Source organism: Halichoeres trimaculatus, unplaced genomic scaffold (assembly GCF_033239565.1).
Source record: "Halichoeres trimaculatus isolate MK-OKI-2021-1 unplaced genomic scaffold, fHalTri1.1 fHalTri1_scaffold_5, whole genome shotgun sequence".
Classification (NCBI taxonomy): domain Eukaryota; kingdom Metazoa; phylum Chordata; class Actinopteri; order Labriformes; family Labridae; genus Halichoeres; species Halichoeres trimaculatus.
Window position 1 is genome coordinate 16574653 of NW_027437183.1, and position 18264 is coordinate 16592916.

At 39.7% G+C, this 18264-nt stretch overlaps 1 protein-coding gene across 1 annotated transcript; it reads right to left on the reverse strand.

Annotated features, from left to right (window-relative positions):
- Nucleotides 1-16136: 16136 nt before the first annotated feature.
- LOC141790931 (glial cell line-derived neurotrophic factor-like) lies at nt 16137-18264 on the reverse strand. Its single transcript, XM_074671096.1, has 2 exons — nt 17682-18264; nt 16137-16779 (listed from the first exon to the last, which is right to left on the reverse strand). Exons 1-2 carry the CDS (start codon nt 17899-17901, stop codon nt 16205-16207), a joined length of 795 nt encoding a protein of 264 aa, XP_074527197.1. The 5' UTR covers nt 17902-18264; the 3' UTR covers nt 16137-16204.

Consider the following 18264-nt stretch of genomic DNA (forward strand, 5'->3'; position numbering starts at 1 on the left):
AAAGAATTATGTTAACCTATTCATATTTTTCTCCACTTCTGTACATATATATATATATATATATATATATATATATATATATATATATATATATATATATATATATATATATATATATATGGTTGTGATGTTTTCTGCATCAAAACCAGTTTTAATGAACCTTTTAACAGAATTTAATATATATTTTTTCTAATTGTACCAAATTTCAAATTCTCTCTTTCCTTATAAAATGAACAGAGCTGACCATATCGAGTCATCATTGCTTTAATTACGCACACACTTAACCATTGATTATCATAAAATGTTTGTTGATGGTTCAATACATGTTGATTTTGTTAATGTTTTTTCTGCTGTGACTGTACTGTTGCTGGAGTTACATTAGTACTTTGAGGGTAGCGTCATAATCATTTAACACTTTTTGCGATATTTAACTTTTTACCTGTTATAACCATTGAAACATATTTATTCACCATTAAAGAATCAGAATCAGATATATTGGTTCTTTTAAAAATCTTTAAAAAAAAATGACAGTGATTTTATTTTCCATAAGAATTTTGATTAAAATAAAATCACAATTACAGAGTTTGTTAAACCATTGCCTCTTTTCAGTCTGCACAATAGTCTGCTGGGTACCATGACTGACATGTCCTCTTTGATGGACACTATGGACTGTATAGCTGTTATATGGGGGCCAGGGTCTGTATAGCCTGAGTGTGCCTTTGATGACGTTTGTCATCTAAAGGCACACTCAGGCTAAAGGACACATTTGCTTGCAGCTCCTTAATCTTTAATGTAAAGCTCTGGTGTATAAAACAGTCCAGTTTTTCTTCAGCTCATCTGACCTCAGGATCCTGGTCTTAAAGGTATGTAACTCAATGCTCCTCTCCTTAAGGTTTTTAGTTTGGTAAGAAAACTTTGGTGCATGATAAAGTTCTTTATGATAAATTAGTTTGACTTGATTGTGATGATGATGAGGCCCCTCCAGGAGCTCAGGTGGTCTGTTGGTTTGCCTGCTGGATGATTCAGAGTCTGTGCCTCTGTTCTAGCTTCTGTCAGTAGCTAGTCGGCTGCAGTGACATCTACAAAAATAATAACTCTCAGCCCAGTGGAGTGTACATCACCTATCTCAGGGGTGGCCAACCCGTCAGAGACCAAGAGCCACATCACAAGCGTGGCCTAACAAATGCACTTCCTCTCACACATCAACAAAATGAAATCAAAGCAAAATTGAGTATGTTTATAAGCGTGACTAAAACTTGAAGCCATGTCAAAGACAAATTTCTGTTTTTACTGCAGAAGAGACAAAGTTCCATCTATCTATCTATCTATCTATCTATCTATCTATCTATCTATCTATCTATCTATCTATCTATCTATCTATCTATCTATCTATCTATCTATCTATCTATCTAAGAGCGATTGAGAGGAGCACATGTAGAGAAGAGAAACTGAAACTTAAGTATCAAGGTCATCAACCAAGTCTTGACCAATACTGATCCCAACGTTGGCATCAATATATGAATATTTTAGATTGATCATCAAAGCACTACCCATAACAATATATTTATATATATATATTTATGAATGGATCGAAGAGCCAAACACCGGAAGGCAAAGAGCCATATGTGGCTCGCGAGCCACAGGTTGGCCACCCCTGACCTATCTGATGGGAGCCAATGCTGGGATCTGGGTAGGTCCCCTTCTCTGGCTCACCTGGAGATGATAAAGGTGTTAGGAGAGGATGAAACCATCCTGATAACTGATGCCACAACCTCCCATATCACTTTTTGAGACACAGGACAATTCACCAGTGGTTTCATAGTTTTATACCCTGTGCAAGAGGTGTTTTGCCAAAACATCAGCTGGAGGAGGGGCGAGCTGCTCGAGCCAACAGGTCGTTCTGTTAAGGATATATCATGTGCTTCAGATCAACAACACAACAAAATCATGACTGAAAAAAAGTTTCATCAATAAATGGATGTAGATGTTTCCGTCATGCATTTTTCATGCGTATTGAACATTGTTGGTACCTCCATAGTAGCAGAAAAGTGATGTAGCCTTCAGCCTGATAATGTCACATGACATGTACCATAAAAAGAAAAGCTTCCTGAACATGTTTGTCTGAGGGGGTCTATCCTTCATCCAGTCTCACTGTGCTAGCATAAAGCATCTTCTTTTTTCATAACAAGTGTGAGGGTGACAGCTTGTTTCATCGTCTCTCGCTGCACCTAATTCACGCGTGAGCCTGAATGTGTCCTTCTTGTTATGCTTCTTTTGATGACAGTGTGCCGTGTTGACTTTATGGCAGCTTCCTGTGCAACTGCCGCGCATGTTGACAGTTTGCTGTGTGTTCAGTCCTGGACTGAAAAGCTGCAATCAGGATATTTTTTTGATGAACAATAGCTTCAATGAGTGACCAGTTTACACACAGCAGGTTTTTCCATTTCAGCTCACTCGTAATTCAGCTAAAGCATGAAACATAATAGTTTCTCAAAAACATTATTCTTTTGTGTCAGGACAATTTATCCACAGAATGCACAGTATGAGATTTCCACCACGGCCAAAAAACAACACAGGAAACGTGTCCCACGGTGATGCTGCAATCATGTGGAGCCACAGAAAGTGAGAAAAAAAGCTGGAAGCTTTAACTTCGCACATGATGGTTTTCTGCTTTGTGGTGTACTCCCTCACCCTAAGGCTGGATTAAGTATAGATGTGTTATTGGGTGTACAAGTTCCTTTAAGTTCAATGTTTTCCTCAAAAAGAATTCATGGTTCATAAAAAAAAATAGCATGTACACAGACCTTACTTATGACATGTACATTTGATATATATAAATAAATTGACTAATAATACAGCTATTTAAAAACATAACCTAGACATTGGTCCATATCAGCATGTCACTTATTTTATCAGCATTAAAACATAAATCAGGTTTCAGAGTTTATAATCTCATGATTTTGCAAGTGGCATACTTTTGACCTTTTGACATGATAGATGTTGTCATAACCTGGATTAAAAAGTCATAACAAAAGGGAAACCACATCATGAAAAACAGTTTACAAGAGAAGATTAATCAACAAATCTGGGCCTGTATGCACATTCACCCATTACAGTTAAAAACAGTACTAATGGTGAAAATAAAACAAAACAAAAAAATGATTAGTGGTAAACATGAGCCAGTCAAAAATCCCAAAAATGCATTGAATTTAAAGGCTATCAATCCCACCATTACAGGTGCTAATGGCAGGATTAAATCACTGTTACGCAAAGCAGTTTTTATGTTGCTTACTTTAATTTTTAGATCATCGTCTGTGTGCTCCCAAACACCACTCACATTTACCCTGATCAAGATATTTTGCCAAGCATTTTGTTTGTTCAGTCAATACTCCTTTAAGAAAAAGTCCATGTCTTCCTGAGAAAAAAATAAGTTTTTCTTGCTCTTTTCTGACTGACATGCTCCTCTCAAGTTTATCAATATGTATGATGAGTGTGCATGTGCAGTTCTAATTGCAGAATTGCAGATGCAACTGAAAGGCAAAGAGCGAATGACTAAGGCCTTCTTAAAGGGCAACTCTGGTTTTTTGACACCTGGACCTTATTTATAGGTGTGTGCATGCTCATATACTCACTCAGACAAACATTGTGCAGCTCAGAGTCCTTCAGAAGTTATTTAGAGCCAACCGATTTCAGCCGCACTTAGCGGGGGCCACGGCAAGGGAGCTTCAGCGCGGGACATAATCTCTGCAAAATCGCTCATTTCAGCTATATTTTTTCATCCATCACACTCCTCTTCTGTTGCCATAGGAGAACACTGTCCACAATGGCACCACCACTTAGCATTGAGTCGTGGACGTGCTCCTGTTTGTTGTTCTCGAGCCAGCTCTTCGACTCTCTTCCTCTGCATCCTTTTTTCATGGAGCTCATTGTCCGTGTACTCAGGCTCAAACCAGTAAGGACAACCGTCAAACGTTTGTTTACCAGGTCAGCTCTGGGTCAGCTTACCCACCTGAAGATGGTAGACGATCTGACTTTATGATAACACTGGCGATGGAGGAAAAAAAATAGCCGAAATGAGCGATTTTGTACTTAGTGCACCTGGCCCAGGGGCATCATGTGTAAAAAAAAAAAAAAAAAGGAAAGTAAATAAAATCTGTGTTGGCTGATAAATCCTGGTTATTAGTGGGTCAGACTTTGATACACATACTTGTAATTATTTTCATTGGACGACAAGCCTGGCAACCCTACAACTTTGTACTGCAGAGTTTTGAATCTTTCCAGGTCAGTGGGTGCTATAATGAAAAAGCTAGCCCAACATGACTTTGGTTGAGTTAGGGTGAGGTAAAGAAGTGGACATGAGGTGGGCCTTTTGCCTCTTCAATAACAGTAACTGTGTGCCAGCCTGTCCATCAAGTCAGCTGTTTCCTTAACAAGACTAAACTCCTAAACCAAAGGTTGCCACTTGGTTTTAAAAGTCAACATTTTACTAAAACTGAATGTAGAAAAAAAACAACCCACAAAAAACATTGCCTTATAGTGTTAAAAAAAGAAAGTCTTTATCATCAGCTTGAAGTTAATCCCTCAGTCTGAAACTTCCTCCTCCCAGTGGTTTCAGACACTAAAACATCCCATGGAAATATCCACTCTAATTGTTGATGCTTCAGTATAAGTTTCAGCCTGTTTCATGACCAGCTTAAAACTAATTGACGGAGTTTTAAGTGAGTTATCCTTCTGTTTGAATTATTGCTACACACACGCGCGCCTTAAGTAAGAAGGGATTTTTCATCCCTGAGTTTTTTTTTAGACCATCAATGTTGCTCTGTGTACCTCAAAGGTAGGAGCATGGTGGAAACACAGGTCAATGTTTTATTTCCTGTTGTGGTAATTCTTGTTTGAATTATTTCCTCCACGCAATGTTCTGGGGCACTTTCCACCATATGGCAAAACTTAAGGCCAAATAAACATGCCATGTCTCAATCTGCCTTCAACTTCTTACTGGCTTACAGGAAAAAACAGATTTTAAACCTACAGCAGTATGACTAAAGGACTGTATGCGTGTGTGTGTGTGTGTGTGTGTGTGTGTGTGTGTGTGTGTGTGTGTGTGTGTGTGTGTGTGTGTGTGTGTGTGTGTGTGTGTCCCTCTGCGTGTCGGGCCTCTAAACAGAAAACACTTGGATTCATCTCAGAGCGAGATGATGTGCTTGAGTGAATGGCGGAGTATCTGAGCATCGGCAGATCAGGTTTCCATCCGTTGTGTCTCTGCTCACTCGGGTCTGGATGGGGGTTATTAAGGCACCATGAGGGGTCACAAGAGGGTCACTGTGGGCTACGAGAGGTTGTAGAGGGGTTATTAAGGGTCTATGAGTCAGAGGTTTGAACTGTTGATTCCCTGTTTTTCCTCTGTGACTCATTTTCAGGCTTAGTGGGATCCATTTCAGGGTCCACTCACCTCAGGGGGGAAACAGATGTCCGTCAGAGGATCAGAGGCTTGTAAATACTGGTGCTGGTATTTTTGGGTTCTTACAAGCAGATGTTTGGATATGACTAACTAATTTACTAATTTATTTGTATGTTTATGGAATCCACTTTCCATTTGCATGCTCAGGGCTCAAACTAATGCTTCATCTAACGACTTGTAAATGTGTCTTAATTCTGAATGTCATTTACCGTCAGCAGGCTTGAACCTAGATGAACGATGTTCTCTGTGTAATATCTCCTGTTTGGTTTCTTTGTACACTGCATCATGCACAGTGACAGTCTGCTATAATATTTAGATTTCACAGAGGTGTAAATCTATGTCTTTGCTTAAAACAGTTCATACATCTAATGGTTGTCATGCTTTAAATTCTCCTGAAAAGATTAGGACATGAACTAGAAGAAAGCATTCTTACATGTTTGGGATTTTCATACTGCTTTATATTCCAGACGAGTGATAAATTTACCTACACATATGGTTTAGTGGCATTCTGCAGTGTTGTTTTTTCCACATGGTTCATGAAAGAGAGTGGCTGTAGTTTGTATCAAATGTATAGTGTTGTGTTGGTGTTGTGAATCATCTAAAGTGTTGATGTATTGCAGAAGATGTGCAGATTTATGATATTTCTATGAAAAACACATGTGCTCTGAATTTCTTTCTGATAAAGTATGATTACATAAATAAGATATCTAACTTTGCCTGAGTTACTGATAAATCTGGAAATTAACCCTAGAAAAGTCAACAAGATCACAAGCACACGCACATACATCAACAAGAACAAACATTTTTACTTCCGCTATGAACAAGCTTCTAAAAAGGTAAAAAAATTGACATAATGTTATAATGAAAAAGCACTTGGAACTAAAATGTTTGTTCTTACAATGACTGTAAAATTCAGTATATCAGACTCAAACTTATGGGCTATACTCTCAGGTTCAGCAGAAAAACAGGAAAGCCTAAGAGCAGATTCAACAAAAATATTCAATATACCAAAATCTAAATCACACAAAAAAATCCAACATATTCAGACACACTTAATGAAACAGGAGCAAAGACCATTAAATGATGTGGAGAGAAGAACCAGCAGACAAAAAACACAGAGAATACTCAAGACACAGAGACACAAAATAACTTCACAAGACAGAAAAACTGGGAACACACACACACACACACAACAAAAAAGACCAACACATGACTTACACCTCTAAAACGTTTGAAATAATTATTACAAATCTTGTTTTCTCCTTCCACCTGAAGCACATAATCTTAAGTAAACCCATTGTGTGGCACTGGTATAGTCTGAGTTAGGTCATGCACTCCATGAGGCAAGCCTGAGAGTTGGTGGCCTGGGTTTGAATCCAACCTGTGGCCTCTTCCCCACATTTCACGATCCATTTTTGCCTTGTTTCCGGCTTGTATCCTCTGTCCTGCCCTCTTTGAATCAAGGCACACATAGCCTAAAAAACATAAACCTGTTTTACTACAACCAATGAACACCAGCACTCTTTTTGGCCAAGGTACTTTCTTGATATTGAATGTTGTTGAAACTCTAATAGTTAAAATGTAGGTATTACCATGCAACATACTGCTTCTTGAACCACCTGGATTACCAGTGAGTCATGGTGTAGCTTTCCAACTGACAGCTAAAAGTTGAAAGTGCTATGCTAGTTTACAGTTAGCTTCATGATATTTTGCTTAGTCATGACTGACAGTTTAGAATAGCACAACAGTTACGTCAATATTATGTTGACTTGCACCCAAGATGAAAAAATGTATTGGTAGCATTTGCATAGGCCTACACTTTTAATGTGATAAACACCTGAGGTTATACCAAGCAGCAACCTCCAGTCTAAGAACATGAGATAATGTGGAAATGCTAAAATCTGCTGTTTCTCGAGTGTTCGCTTGAGGCTGGATACGGAAGTACTGGAAGTCACAAACACACCAAGCCAGAAAAAGCCATTTTCAAAGCAGAAATTAACCTATTTACAGCCTGGTTCAAAAACGTCTCCTGTCAGAGGCGTTAATTTTACTACTGGAACCCACTGTACGGGGAATGAATTTTTTTTCTAACTCGGCCATTCAGAGGATATTAAGATCGCAAGCTCCCCCCAATAAGAGGCACAGCTGAGGGTCACGTGACCGACAAGCGCCCTATGGCTGTAGGCGAAGCCCTTGCCTCTACCAATATGGCTGCTATAGCCGATGTGCTTCATTTTCTGTTACACAAATATATTTTTAATACAGTTAAGGGAGAAAAAAAATGACTAAAATTATTTATCTCAATTATGTACATTTCCTGCTTTTTCTTTTCTCCATCTTTTCTTTTAACTGATCTCATGCTTGGCAAAGATCTTGACTGTTCCCCCAAGAGGAGTTACAAATTTAAGACATTTCAACAACTCTAGATGTGTCTTATTTATGAGGCGTAGCTGCAGTCACAGAGGGTGAAGAAGTCAGGGGTTCTCGCTACAGATCCTTTGCATACCACTGAGGTGTTTATGGAGGAAGCAAGAGGTTCCTCCCTTTAACACCAGGGAATATACACACACATGCACAGAGGTTCTCGTGGATTTACACGCACAAACACAGGAGGCCGCAGACTTCCAGCTGAGTCCTGCGCTGATACACAGGGGGGAAAAGAGAACTAGAAAACAGAAGGACTGATGACTGTGGACATCAAAAAGCAGTAGGGACATGAAGAGGAGGTGGGGGTGTATGAAGAGATGAAGGAGGTAGTGAAAGATACAACAGCGGTGAGGAGTAGGAAAGGGGTAAAAGGAGGCCTGCTCTTTTCTCATGGGGGGAGAATAAATGGTGAGTTAGGGGTCTGGTTTGCCTCCTGGGGTCTTGGACACACACGCTCACCAGTATACATGTACATACACCACTACTGTGTTTACAAAAGGAGATTAGAGCAGCTCCACTCTGTACCTCGGCGGAGGAGAGCCATGTGTGTAAACCATGAGTGGAATGTACACTGTATGCTATGTTCATTTTCTATCATTTATAACTTTCATATCTCCTGTGAGAACAGGTGTAGTTTGCTGTCATGTTGCTCTCAGATTCATGTTTTTTATGTCAGATGTCACTGTGCTCCCGCTGGAAAGAGCAAGTAACATGATAAAAGACCTGGGACTTTAATTCATTATATGGCTGTTTGATCTCTAAGGTTTGTGTTTGATGATGTTAAACTTTCTGACTGCAGGTTTGTAGTGATCTGCAAGGTTTCGACTCAACTACCTAATAGAAATTAATCTTTGTTAACAGCTTATTTGTCTTTCCCTTTTTACAGACTGATCCTTTAAAACTGAACAAAACAGTAGGCCTCTTAATTGTCAGATACAACTTACTGTTTGTAGTTTATGAACAGGGACTGATTCACTGTTACCTAGCGGCATGAATTGTCTAGTATGTGAGACAGCTTAGACAGATAAATATCCGGTTGTAGCTCACAGTTCACCTGATTATGGTTGGAAAGGTGTCTGCTTTTCAAAATGTTTGTTTCTTGGATGAATTATTGACCTGGGAAGACAACCTGTGGAAGTATTAACATCAAAGTATATCACATCCTCATGGACACACATACCCATATTCTGACAGCCGGCCAGCTGTGTTACCTTAGTGGCATCTGTAATAAAGAAATTCTATCAAGTTGAGATAAAAATTAATAGGAAAATTTGAATCTCATCAACAATGCTATCAGGTAAAGGTTTCTCAGATCAAAAGAGAAAAATATTTCATATCTTGCATTAAAAGTGACAGAACATTTGTTGGGATTAAATCCCCATTTAACTGACATCAATCCTCACTGAGTGTGTACAAGGTTTTGCTAGTGTCATTCAGGTTCACACAACTCATAAGCCTGCTGTCACATCAACTCAGCTGCTCTCTCTGCTTGATGTGCTGTGACACATTGGAGTGGACAGCTCGGACCCATCAGGGCTACTGTCCAGTCTGCCTGTAAGCTATTTTTCATGACTCTATACTGGCACCATCAACCACCCTGTTTTCACTCAGCTTACAAATGTTCAGCTTATTTTCTCAAATTGTGCTGAAAATAAATTTAAGTTACTTGAAACTTCAAATATAAACATGGTGAGAAAACCATAAACGATCCTGTAGTCTGCTACAACACTGGCACAGATAAATGTCTGAATTCATACACAATGGTATACCACAGGTGTGGGGCTGAGCCAAAACTGCAATGTACATTCTCAGGTAGCTCCTGAATATTTAACTGTGTGAGCTCACACCTCTCAAACACCAACACGCAGGTGATAGAGTTACATTTACACCTTGTGCTAGGGATGTTCTATAACACTTTTTATGCAGACCAATACCAGTACAAGTACTCCTTCTTGAGTACTCACTGATGCCGAGTACCGATACTACTAGCACTTTTGATACATAAAATTTCAATAAACAGTGAAAGATTATTTTGATCAAAGACAGCACAGTCACTCTGCCATTAAGTCCAAATAAAACACAAACAACTCTCTCTCAGTTTAGATTTTTTTTTTTATAAATATCAAAAAATACATACATTAAAAGTGCACAATAAAACTAACAACTGTCAGAGTTTGAGTATTTTTTTTTAAGTAAACTAATGTGCAAAATAAAAAAAGTTTAACTGTTAACTCTTCCTGGTTCAGTCATATTGTCTGAAAAGGACCTGACGCACATTTACAGTGGTGTTAAACCACAGCAATTAGCAGCATCTAGTGGTGAGGAGGACTTGCTCGACGTAAGATATTTTTTGCCTTAAGTATCTGGTGTTAGTGTCTGCAGCCTTCACGAGTACCGATACCTAAAACAAAGGCTGGTATCGGCACCTCCCTTTCTTGTGCCATTTCTCTCTGAAAATCCTTGGATCCAGTGTGAGCATATTAGTGTCCGAGTGGTCTAGAGTCTATAGATCACTTCACCTATTTGTCAGGTGTTTGCATCATACTTTTTTTTCTGCCAAGCAAAAGCAATAAAAAAAGATATTCAGAAACTATTAAAAATCCATGGCGTTGATATTTCCACCGTTCTGTCACATCAACCACTGGCTGAGTAAGTGGGAATCAATCAGCACCTCACTTTAGTGATGACTGATAACACATGTTTTTGTGTGTGTCTGAGAGACAGTGATGAGTAGTGAGTCTGTGGATGGTGGTCCAGACTGGAGGTTTGGCAGAAGGCCACATGAAGATGATCAGCCTTGTGTGGTTACAGCTCAGTATTTATCCTCTCTGCCTCTGCTTTGTGTTGCAGCCAGGTCAGTGACTGCATTGTACTGGCAAATGTTTTTGAGTATGTTATTCACCCTCTATCTGAAAGTAAAAAATAGTTAAAGACAGAAACAGCATTTTGTTGTTGTCTCAAATCAACAACCCGAGTTGTTGTTTCCAGCAGTAGTGACTTCTTTCTGCTTCTACAGTTGTCTGTACAATTTACTCGTCATACAGCCTGACTCATACTGACAGATTCCAGAGCAGAGACACAAAGCGTGTCTTGCAGTATGACAGATCTCTCATGAAAACCCATGACATCTCTGGTAAAACCATGATTGCATTTCAGCTATCATTTGTATCTCTACTCACTGGCACAATGGAGGCGGGGCGGACTCTAACCACAATTACTTCCTCTCATAAACAACTCACTGATTTGGACTGAATGATGAGAATTTCAGCCACTATGGAGAAATTTTTTGAAATGTAAATCTTGAAACCATCATGAACCCAGAGGCTTTGAGGTAAAGGAAGGCAGCTATTCTCCTGAGAGTTTGAGAGGTCAGCTTTAACAGCAGTGTCATCAGATGAACTTCACGTGCCCTCTTTTACCCTCAGTAACCACTACAAAAGGACTTCAACTGCTTAGCAGCTCTCACCATCAGTCATTTCAAATACGCATTCAGAAAAACAACCTAAAAATGTGCAAAGTTTAGAAAGATCTGCCTCTGAATTTCACAACACTAACACAATAGACTTGAATGAATTGTGTTTCATTTGGAAAATGAAACAATCTCCTCCCCTGGCTACTCCAGAAACTCTGATGGATTAGCCAAAAGAGAGGTATTAAAACTTTAAAGTGTGGATACCAGGATGTAACTTCTGGGAAAAAAAAGTTTGAATCCCTTCTTTACCTGTTCCTTCTTATCTTTTGTATGCACTATAAGAAAGAATCATTTTTCAATTAGAGTCTGCATGGTTAAACTTTACAGCACAGAATGAAAAGTCAATGATTTGGTGATTCGGGTAAATAACCTTTTGAAGTTGTTGGTGCAACTCACGAGTCAGCATATACAGTTGTGCCAGTATTTAGCAGCTCTTTGTAACACAGTACCCTTAAACTGCTAACACTTGTGTTGTATTACACTTCGGTGGAACATTACCCTTCATTACAAGATCCTCTCACACCCCGAACAAAGGAGCAGAAAACTCATCTGACTAATGAAGCTATCCTCTGACCACCAGTTAGCTCTACTGGTTTCTTCTGTTGTCCACAGCTTGAGCTAAATAACCTCCATATTTTACTCAGCTGTACCATACATTAGGATTTATTAAGCAAAAAAAACAGAGTTTTACGGCATTAAAGGGGCTGTGAGGAGTTTTAAAGTGATCTTATAAAAGTCTCCCTTTGAGATATGCCCAATCAGAATCCATACTTTAAAATGAGATTATCAGCGCCAATATAGATAATTTTGAAATGCTTCTTCGTAGCTTCCTGATTGGGTCGACCAAGACTGGATTAATTTTCTATGACAACAGCACGCAGGCTGACAAAGATTAGTAGTTAGAAGACACATCTGTTTTTTTCTCTGCTTGAAAACAATTACTTCAATCAATCTTGTAGTGATGGTGGACACAGGAGTCTAACTGTCAGACAGAAAAAGGACCAAAGAGCAGTAAAAGCTAAATGGAGAGTGATAGAGCTAAAGGCTAAGACAGGGGCTAAACTGTTTGTGATAATGCTCATTTCAATCCAGATGCAGCAGTTATTCTGCACTGGCCTGGTCAAATTTGAGAGTCTATCAATAAAATGAAGAGTGCGGTTATGTTAGCTCTGCTTGGTAGATGACTGATAGGACATGACCAGGAATCCCTAACATTACACATTACCAACATGTCCCACAGAACCGGGCTGCTAGTAGCGCTATATGTGCTACTGGCGTACAGTACAATCTTACATTTGCTTGCTGTCACGTTTCTAACAACAGCGCTAGGTAGATGCAATAATACATTCCTTACCTTGTCACTCTGTATCTGGTAAAAAGTTGTTTTGAACAAAGAAAATTTGTTCCAAAACAAACACACGCCTGGTTAAAAGTCATATCTCTGCGACAGTGTGCTTGATACTCCTGGCCAGAGGGTGGCGAGGCAGTCCAATTAGAACAGATCCTCCTCATAGCATCTTTAAAAAGTCTATTTACAGCCTGGTTCAAAAGACAGCTTGGATTAACTTTTTTCTTACTTGGCAGTCTGGAAGATATAATGATCTTCTGATTGTCCAATCAGAGATACAGCTCAGCTAACACGACTGAAGGGAGCCCTATAGCTGTGAGAAATGAAGCTCAAAGCCTGCGTCATACCCAATGTGGCTGCATCCGCGGGTTGGCTTCCTTTTTACTGTATCAGGAACTGGCCGGTGCACCTGACTATGTCCATATTTTATGTGGTCCATGGGAACCCATTTAGTACCAGTTAAGTACCAGCTATTATTACTGGCCAAAGTAACTTTGTCTTTGTTCCTCTTTTGTTCATTTTTGAAAACTACAGGGCTGATTTTTGTTTTATATATTCATTTTTCTTAGGATTGTAGTTCCATATAACATATGGCCAGCTTGCCAGTTGGCTTGGCTAGGGCCTCTGTATTCTTGTCTTCTAGACCAAGTCATCTAGAATCAGCATTTTCTAATATAACTGCCATTTTTGGGCAGCATAGTGCATCTGCAAAGCCAGTGGAAGACGTCACTTTATAAAAATGTGCGCCTCTGTATCTATTTCACTTCATGGAAAAGTGAGGAAGCTTAAAAAAAAAATAATCAATCAAGATTCCTTTTCTTGTATTGTGAAAAGTTTGAAGATTTTAGCAACAGTTTCCTACATTTTCAAATGGATTGTACATCAAGTGAAGTTGCATTAATGTCCAGCTTTACATAAATCAGGTCTGAAACAGGTCTGGTTGCACAGTGTCGAAGAAGGAAAGTGTCATTTTCACAGCGATAATAAGTTGCATTGAAAACAGGAGACTTGGCTCGCACACTCTGGCCCTGTAGTTCCTGAACCAGACTGCACTGACTCACAGCTCAGGAGACAGAGGCTGTGAAATGTGAGAAAGCGGGAGCTGGATCAGATATCGACCACACACATCAGTTAAGCAGGATGTATCTTCTCATCTCATGTTCTCCAACTTCTTCGTTTTTCTCCTCTGGTTGTTTGCCATCGTTTAATCATTCTGTCTTCACATTGTCCTCCCCTTCTCTCCGCTCATGTACAGCTCCATTACTCGTTGTCCATTGTTGAGTTCTTTATGTTGTAAGACATTCGTCTTTCATCAATCTTTCTTCCATCTCTCCCGCGCTGTGACACCTTCCTTTTATTCTTATACTCCACTTTCTGGACTACACTGCAAGTGCAGATACTCCCTTCTCTTCTGTGTTTAACACCTGTTCCTGTCATATGATAACATCAATTCAAGTCATTCTTCAAAAAATCTTAAAGAGGGGTCCATCCCTGACGCTGCCCTCTTTTATTCAGATGTTGACAGAAACACATTGTTTTCAACTACTTTTAAAAGTTTCCTCCTAAAACTCTGATTTATAAAGTGTTTCATTTATATAATGACTTCATTACATCATTGTTTGAATTAACCTTAATGATGCAGTCTAAGCTATAAGTAAAAGATATTTTTTACACAGGCTGGATGGCTAGTCCCGGTGGGACTTCCACATAAAGTCTGAATGTTGCTTAAAGACTGTATTTATTTAAAAAGTAATGGTAAACATTCAATATGAACATTGTACAAACTAGGCCTGCACAATATATCGTTTGAACATCGCCATTGCAATATGCGCAATAGTCACATCGCGCATGTCATGTGACTATCGCATTTCCCCCATTTATTGGAGAAGTGGAAAAAAAGCAACTGAAATTGAAACCTATTCTATTTTGTACAGAAACACGGCCTCCTGGATCCCTTTCAAATACAGCAATCTTCACCATTCACAGATAAACCCCCTTAGCCTGGATTAAACAGTATTATAGGAATACAATGGTGTCATTGTAAGGCAACCAAATTCTTCCCAAACAGAGCTATTCAAGTCATCTGGTGAAAATTCTTCTTTCTTTAATAATGCAATTTATATCGCAAATCCCCCCAAAATCGCAATGTCAGCTTTTTCCAATATCGTGCAGCCCTAGTACAAACACAAAAGTAATTTAAGGTATTCTTTTTTTCCCTACAGACATGGATTCAGCAATGACCCCTAGAATATGAGGCGGACACAATTTTTCTACCTTAAGTTAAAAAAAATAATAATCAGGAACTAATTCAGAAAAAGTCATCTTAATTGGTAAAATTTGTAAAACCTGAGGCAGTGAAGCAAAAATCTGAGAGGTGTCCCATAGGATTCACACTACAGGCAGTACTCTAGCATCACGTTAACAGCCATTTATCCTCTTTACAGTTCTCTACGTGGAGGTGTTTTTTTGAGGTGTGACACGTCTGATGATATTTTCACTAATAGAAGAACTAACAGGTAACTGACAGGGTTTGAAGTAAGAGGAGCTACTTTGGTCAGCTTGTAAGTTTTAGTAATGTTAGCCTTTGCAGTCAGGACTGGAAAGAACTATCCCAAGTGTTGAATTACATTGTTAACTTTTTCATCTCGTCTATAAATCCTTCTTTGGTTTTTCAGCACATAGAAAAATAGGATTTCCAAATAAAAAGCATGGAAGACAATGACTGATCTTTTGTCAACCATGCTGCTGATGCCAAGCTGAGGTAATCTCATTTAGTTGCTATTTAAACGCCAAGCCTATCACAGATACACCTCTGTGACTTTGAGTTCTGTCTAAAGTAGCATAAAAATCAAAGCAACTCAACAACGAAGGCCAAGAAGACGATGCAGCTAGCCAGCTTGTAGGACCACAAGTTACCACACATTGTTTTGATACTCAAAGTATATATGGTGTTATCAAAAGAAACACATGGAAACAACAGAGCAATTTTTAACTGATCCTGCCAAAACATCGAACAGCGCTGCTGATGAGTCATATTTAAAGGGTGGGGCCGCATGTTGAATAGCAGTGCTGCAGTGTTCACAAGGCTGCAGATGTACAGGGGTATGTACTAAGGACATGAGATGGATATGGTAGTTTCTAAATTCATCTCTGAAAGTATTTTAAGAGGACAGAAATTCAATCTTTGCTGTTTTGACACGGAAAAGAGACATGAAATGATTCACACTGAACCTTTAGCAAGACTGAGATATCACATCATGGTAATAAATAAGTTTATTTCTTTTAGTAAAAACAAAATAAATACAAATAATTTAATAAATTTGAGATTTCATAAATACATTTTGTATAAGTATGACATGTTCTACGTAATGTGCTCTACAGGGGAGAAAATGAGTCTGGTAACTCAACCTTTTTTCTTACTCTGTCCTTGACTGAGAAACTCATGGCAAACATGGCTTCACACAAAAATTAACTTGGAACCTTGGATCATTAAAAGCCTTCAGACACAACCGCATTTCCTGGCTGAGTGCTTCCTCACTGTGTGGTAAACGAGATTGTCATCCAGAAATGAGAGGTCATCATCAAATGCAATTGGTCGACAGCAGGCTTGAGGGGGTGTGTCTCTGGAAGGGAGCCTCCTGTTGTGAGCGAGGTTGTAAAGAATTTTGTCATAGTTTGTCTCAGACTTCCTACAAGGTCCAGAGCAGTACCTGAAGATCATTTCCTCACTGGAGCGGTAGCCCAGTCCCAGGTCAGTCACATTGAGGTGGATCTGTTTGAGCACACAGCCCTGCCCTCGACCATTGGCTCTTCCTCCTCTAACCTTCCTCCCCGTCTCCCCCACTGTTGCCCCTGGTCGTCCTCTCGTCCTGCTCTGCTTGCTCCCCCCTTTTTTCTTCTCCCTCCTGTGCCGAGTCCTGTTTCTCAAGCCCGCTTTGGAAGGAGAGAGGGTGGTGTGTGAAAAGGTAGATGAGGACATGGTGGAAGAAGATGAGCGGCGTATCCGACTGATGGTCACTTTGATGAAGTCCACCACGTCTTCAAATTCCTTCTGTGAAGGCTCCTCCATGATGTCTGAATCAAATTAGGAGACATGGCACTCTTACAAGGACATATATGCCAGCACATGTTGTTTCACTTTAACACCTCTAACTGACTGTTGGACCATGGAGTGTTATGTCAGATATGTTGAAATGTGGTGCATAGTTTTAACTCTGCAGAGGAATTCTTTTTGACTTGTTCATCTAAGAGACAAATGGATCCCATTTTTATCAGCAAAAGAGAGATGGACATTTTGAGCACACTTAATGTGAGAGCCACAACGATGTAGCCCTGCAGCATACAATGTTATGCTAAAATCTATAATCAATCGCTGGATTACAGTTGTGAGGCTTTGCCAAAAAGGCTAGCATGACATGTTTCAGCCACAACTCAGAAACTGAAGCAACTTGAAACCTTCTGCTTCTACACATGGTAGCAAAGAGATGACAAGTATTTCTGGTTGAGCATTTTTCTGAACAAAAAGGTGTTCAATTTACCTAAAAAAATATTTTGGTTGACAATCATTATCTAATTGTGACAAAGAATAAAGTGTATGTTAGTCCATCTAAAAATGGGTAGGCCTTGCAACATAAGAGTCCAGGGTAAGATGATTCTGCGAATATATAAATGACAGGAACATTTGCACCAAATTCATATTCACCCTAAAACATTTTTATTTTCTCCAGCAACAAAAAGCCTTTCAGAGTGGATTGTTGTGCATACTTTCAGCAGCCTTTAGCAGTTCATACGGTAAACATCTTAGAGTACATTTTTCTATTAGACACAGAAAACAAAGACAAGGGGAATAAAATCAGGGAATGCAACAGCATTTTTTTTACAATTACTACATCTACTGCTTTATTTATTTATTTTATTTTATTTTATTTTATTTTTTTTACACCCTAAACACTCCGTTTGAAAGGAAAGGCTCTCACCTTTTTCACCTCCAGCCAGCGTCTCCTCCCAGTCCGCCGAATCCGGCCCAGCGCGGCTGATGCCCGGGGAACTGACTGACAGGCGGATCTGAACAGGCGGGAGCTCCAGGGGACTCTCAGCAGCTCGCCCTCTCCTCTTGGCGGACCGGAGTAGCGAGCTGGCATGTACGGCGACGCAAAGCAGTATCAAACAAGTGGTCAGGCTATCCCATAACTTCATTGTCCACTTTGGTCCGGCAGAAGAACATGGCGCGATGTAGAATCAACAGGTATCATCTGGTAAACGCGACAGACAGCATACTGTTGACGGTAATTAGTTTGAGAGGAAATGCTGATGCTCCCTCATCACCTCGGGCTGCCGCAACTGCAAACGGTCAGGATGAGTGTACTGTTGCCTGTGTACCGTACACTGCACGCTACGACTCGCGTGACAGCTGGCGAACGCTATGCAGCGTGGCGCAACATCCGAGGAGGCACGAAACCGAAGGCAGATGCGCAAAACACAAACCAGGACTTTCCTCTGAAGTTGTTTGCAGGCTGGTGGATCCAGCGACGCCTTCGAGGCTGGAAGAGTCCTAGTTTA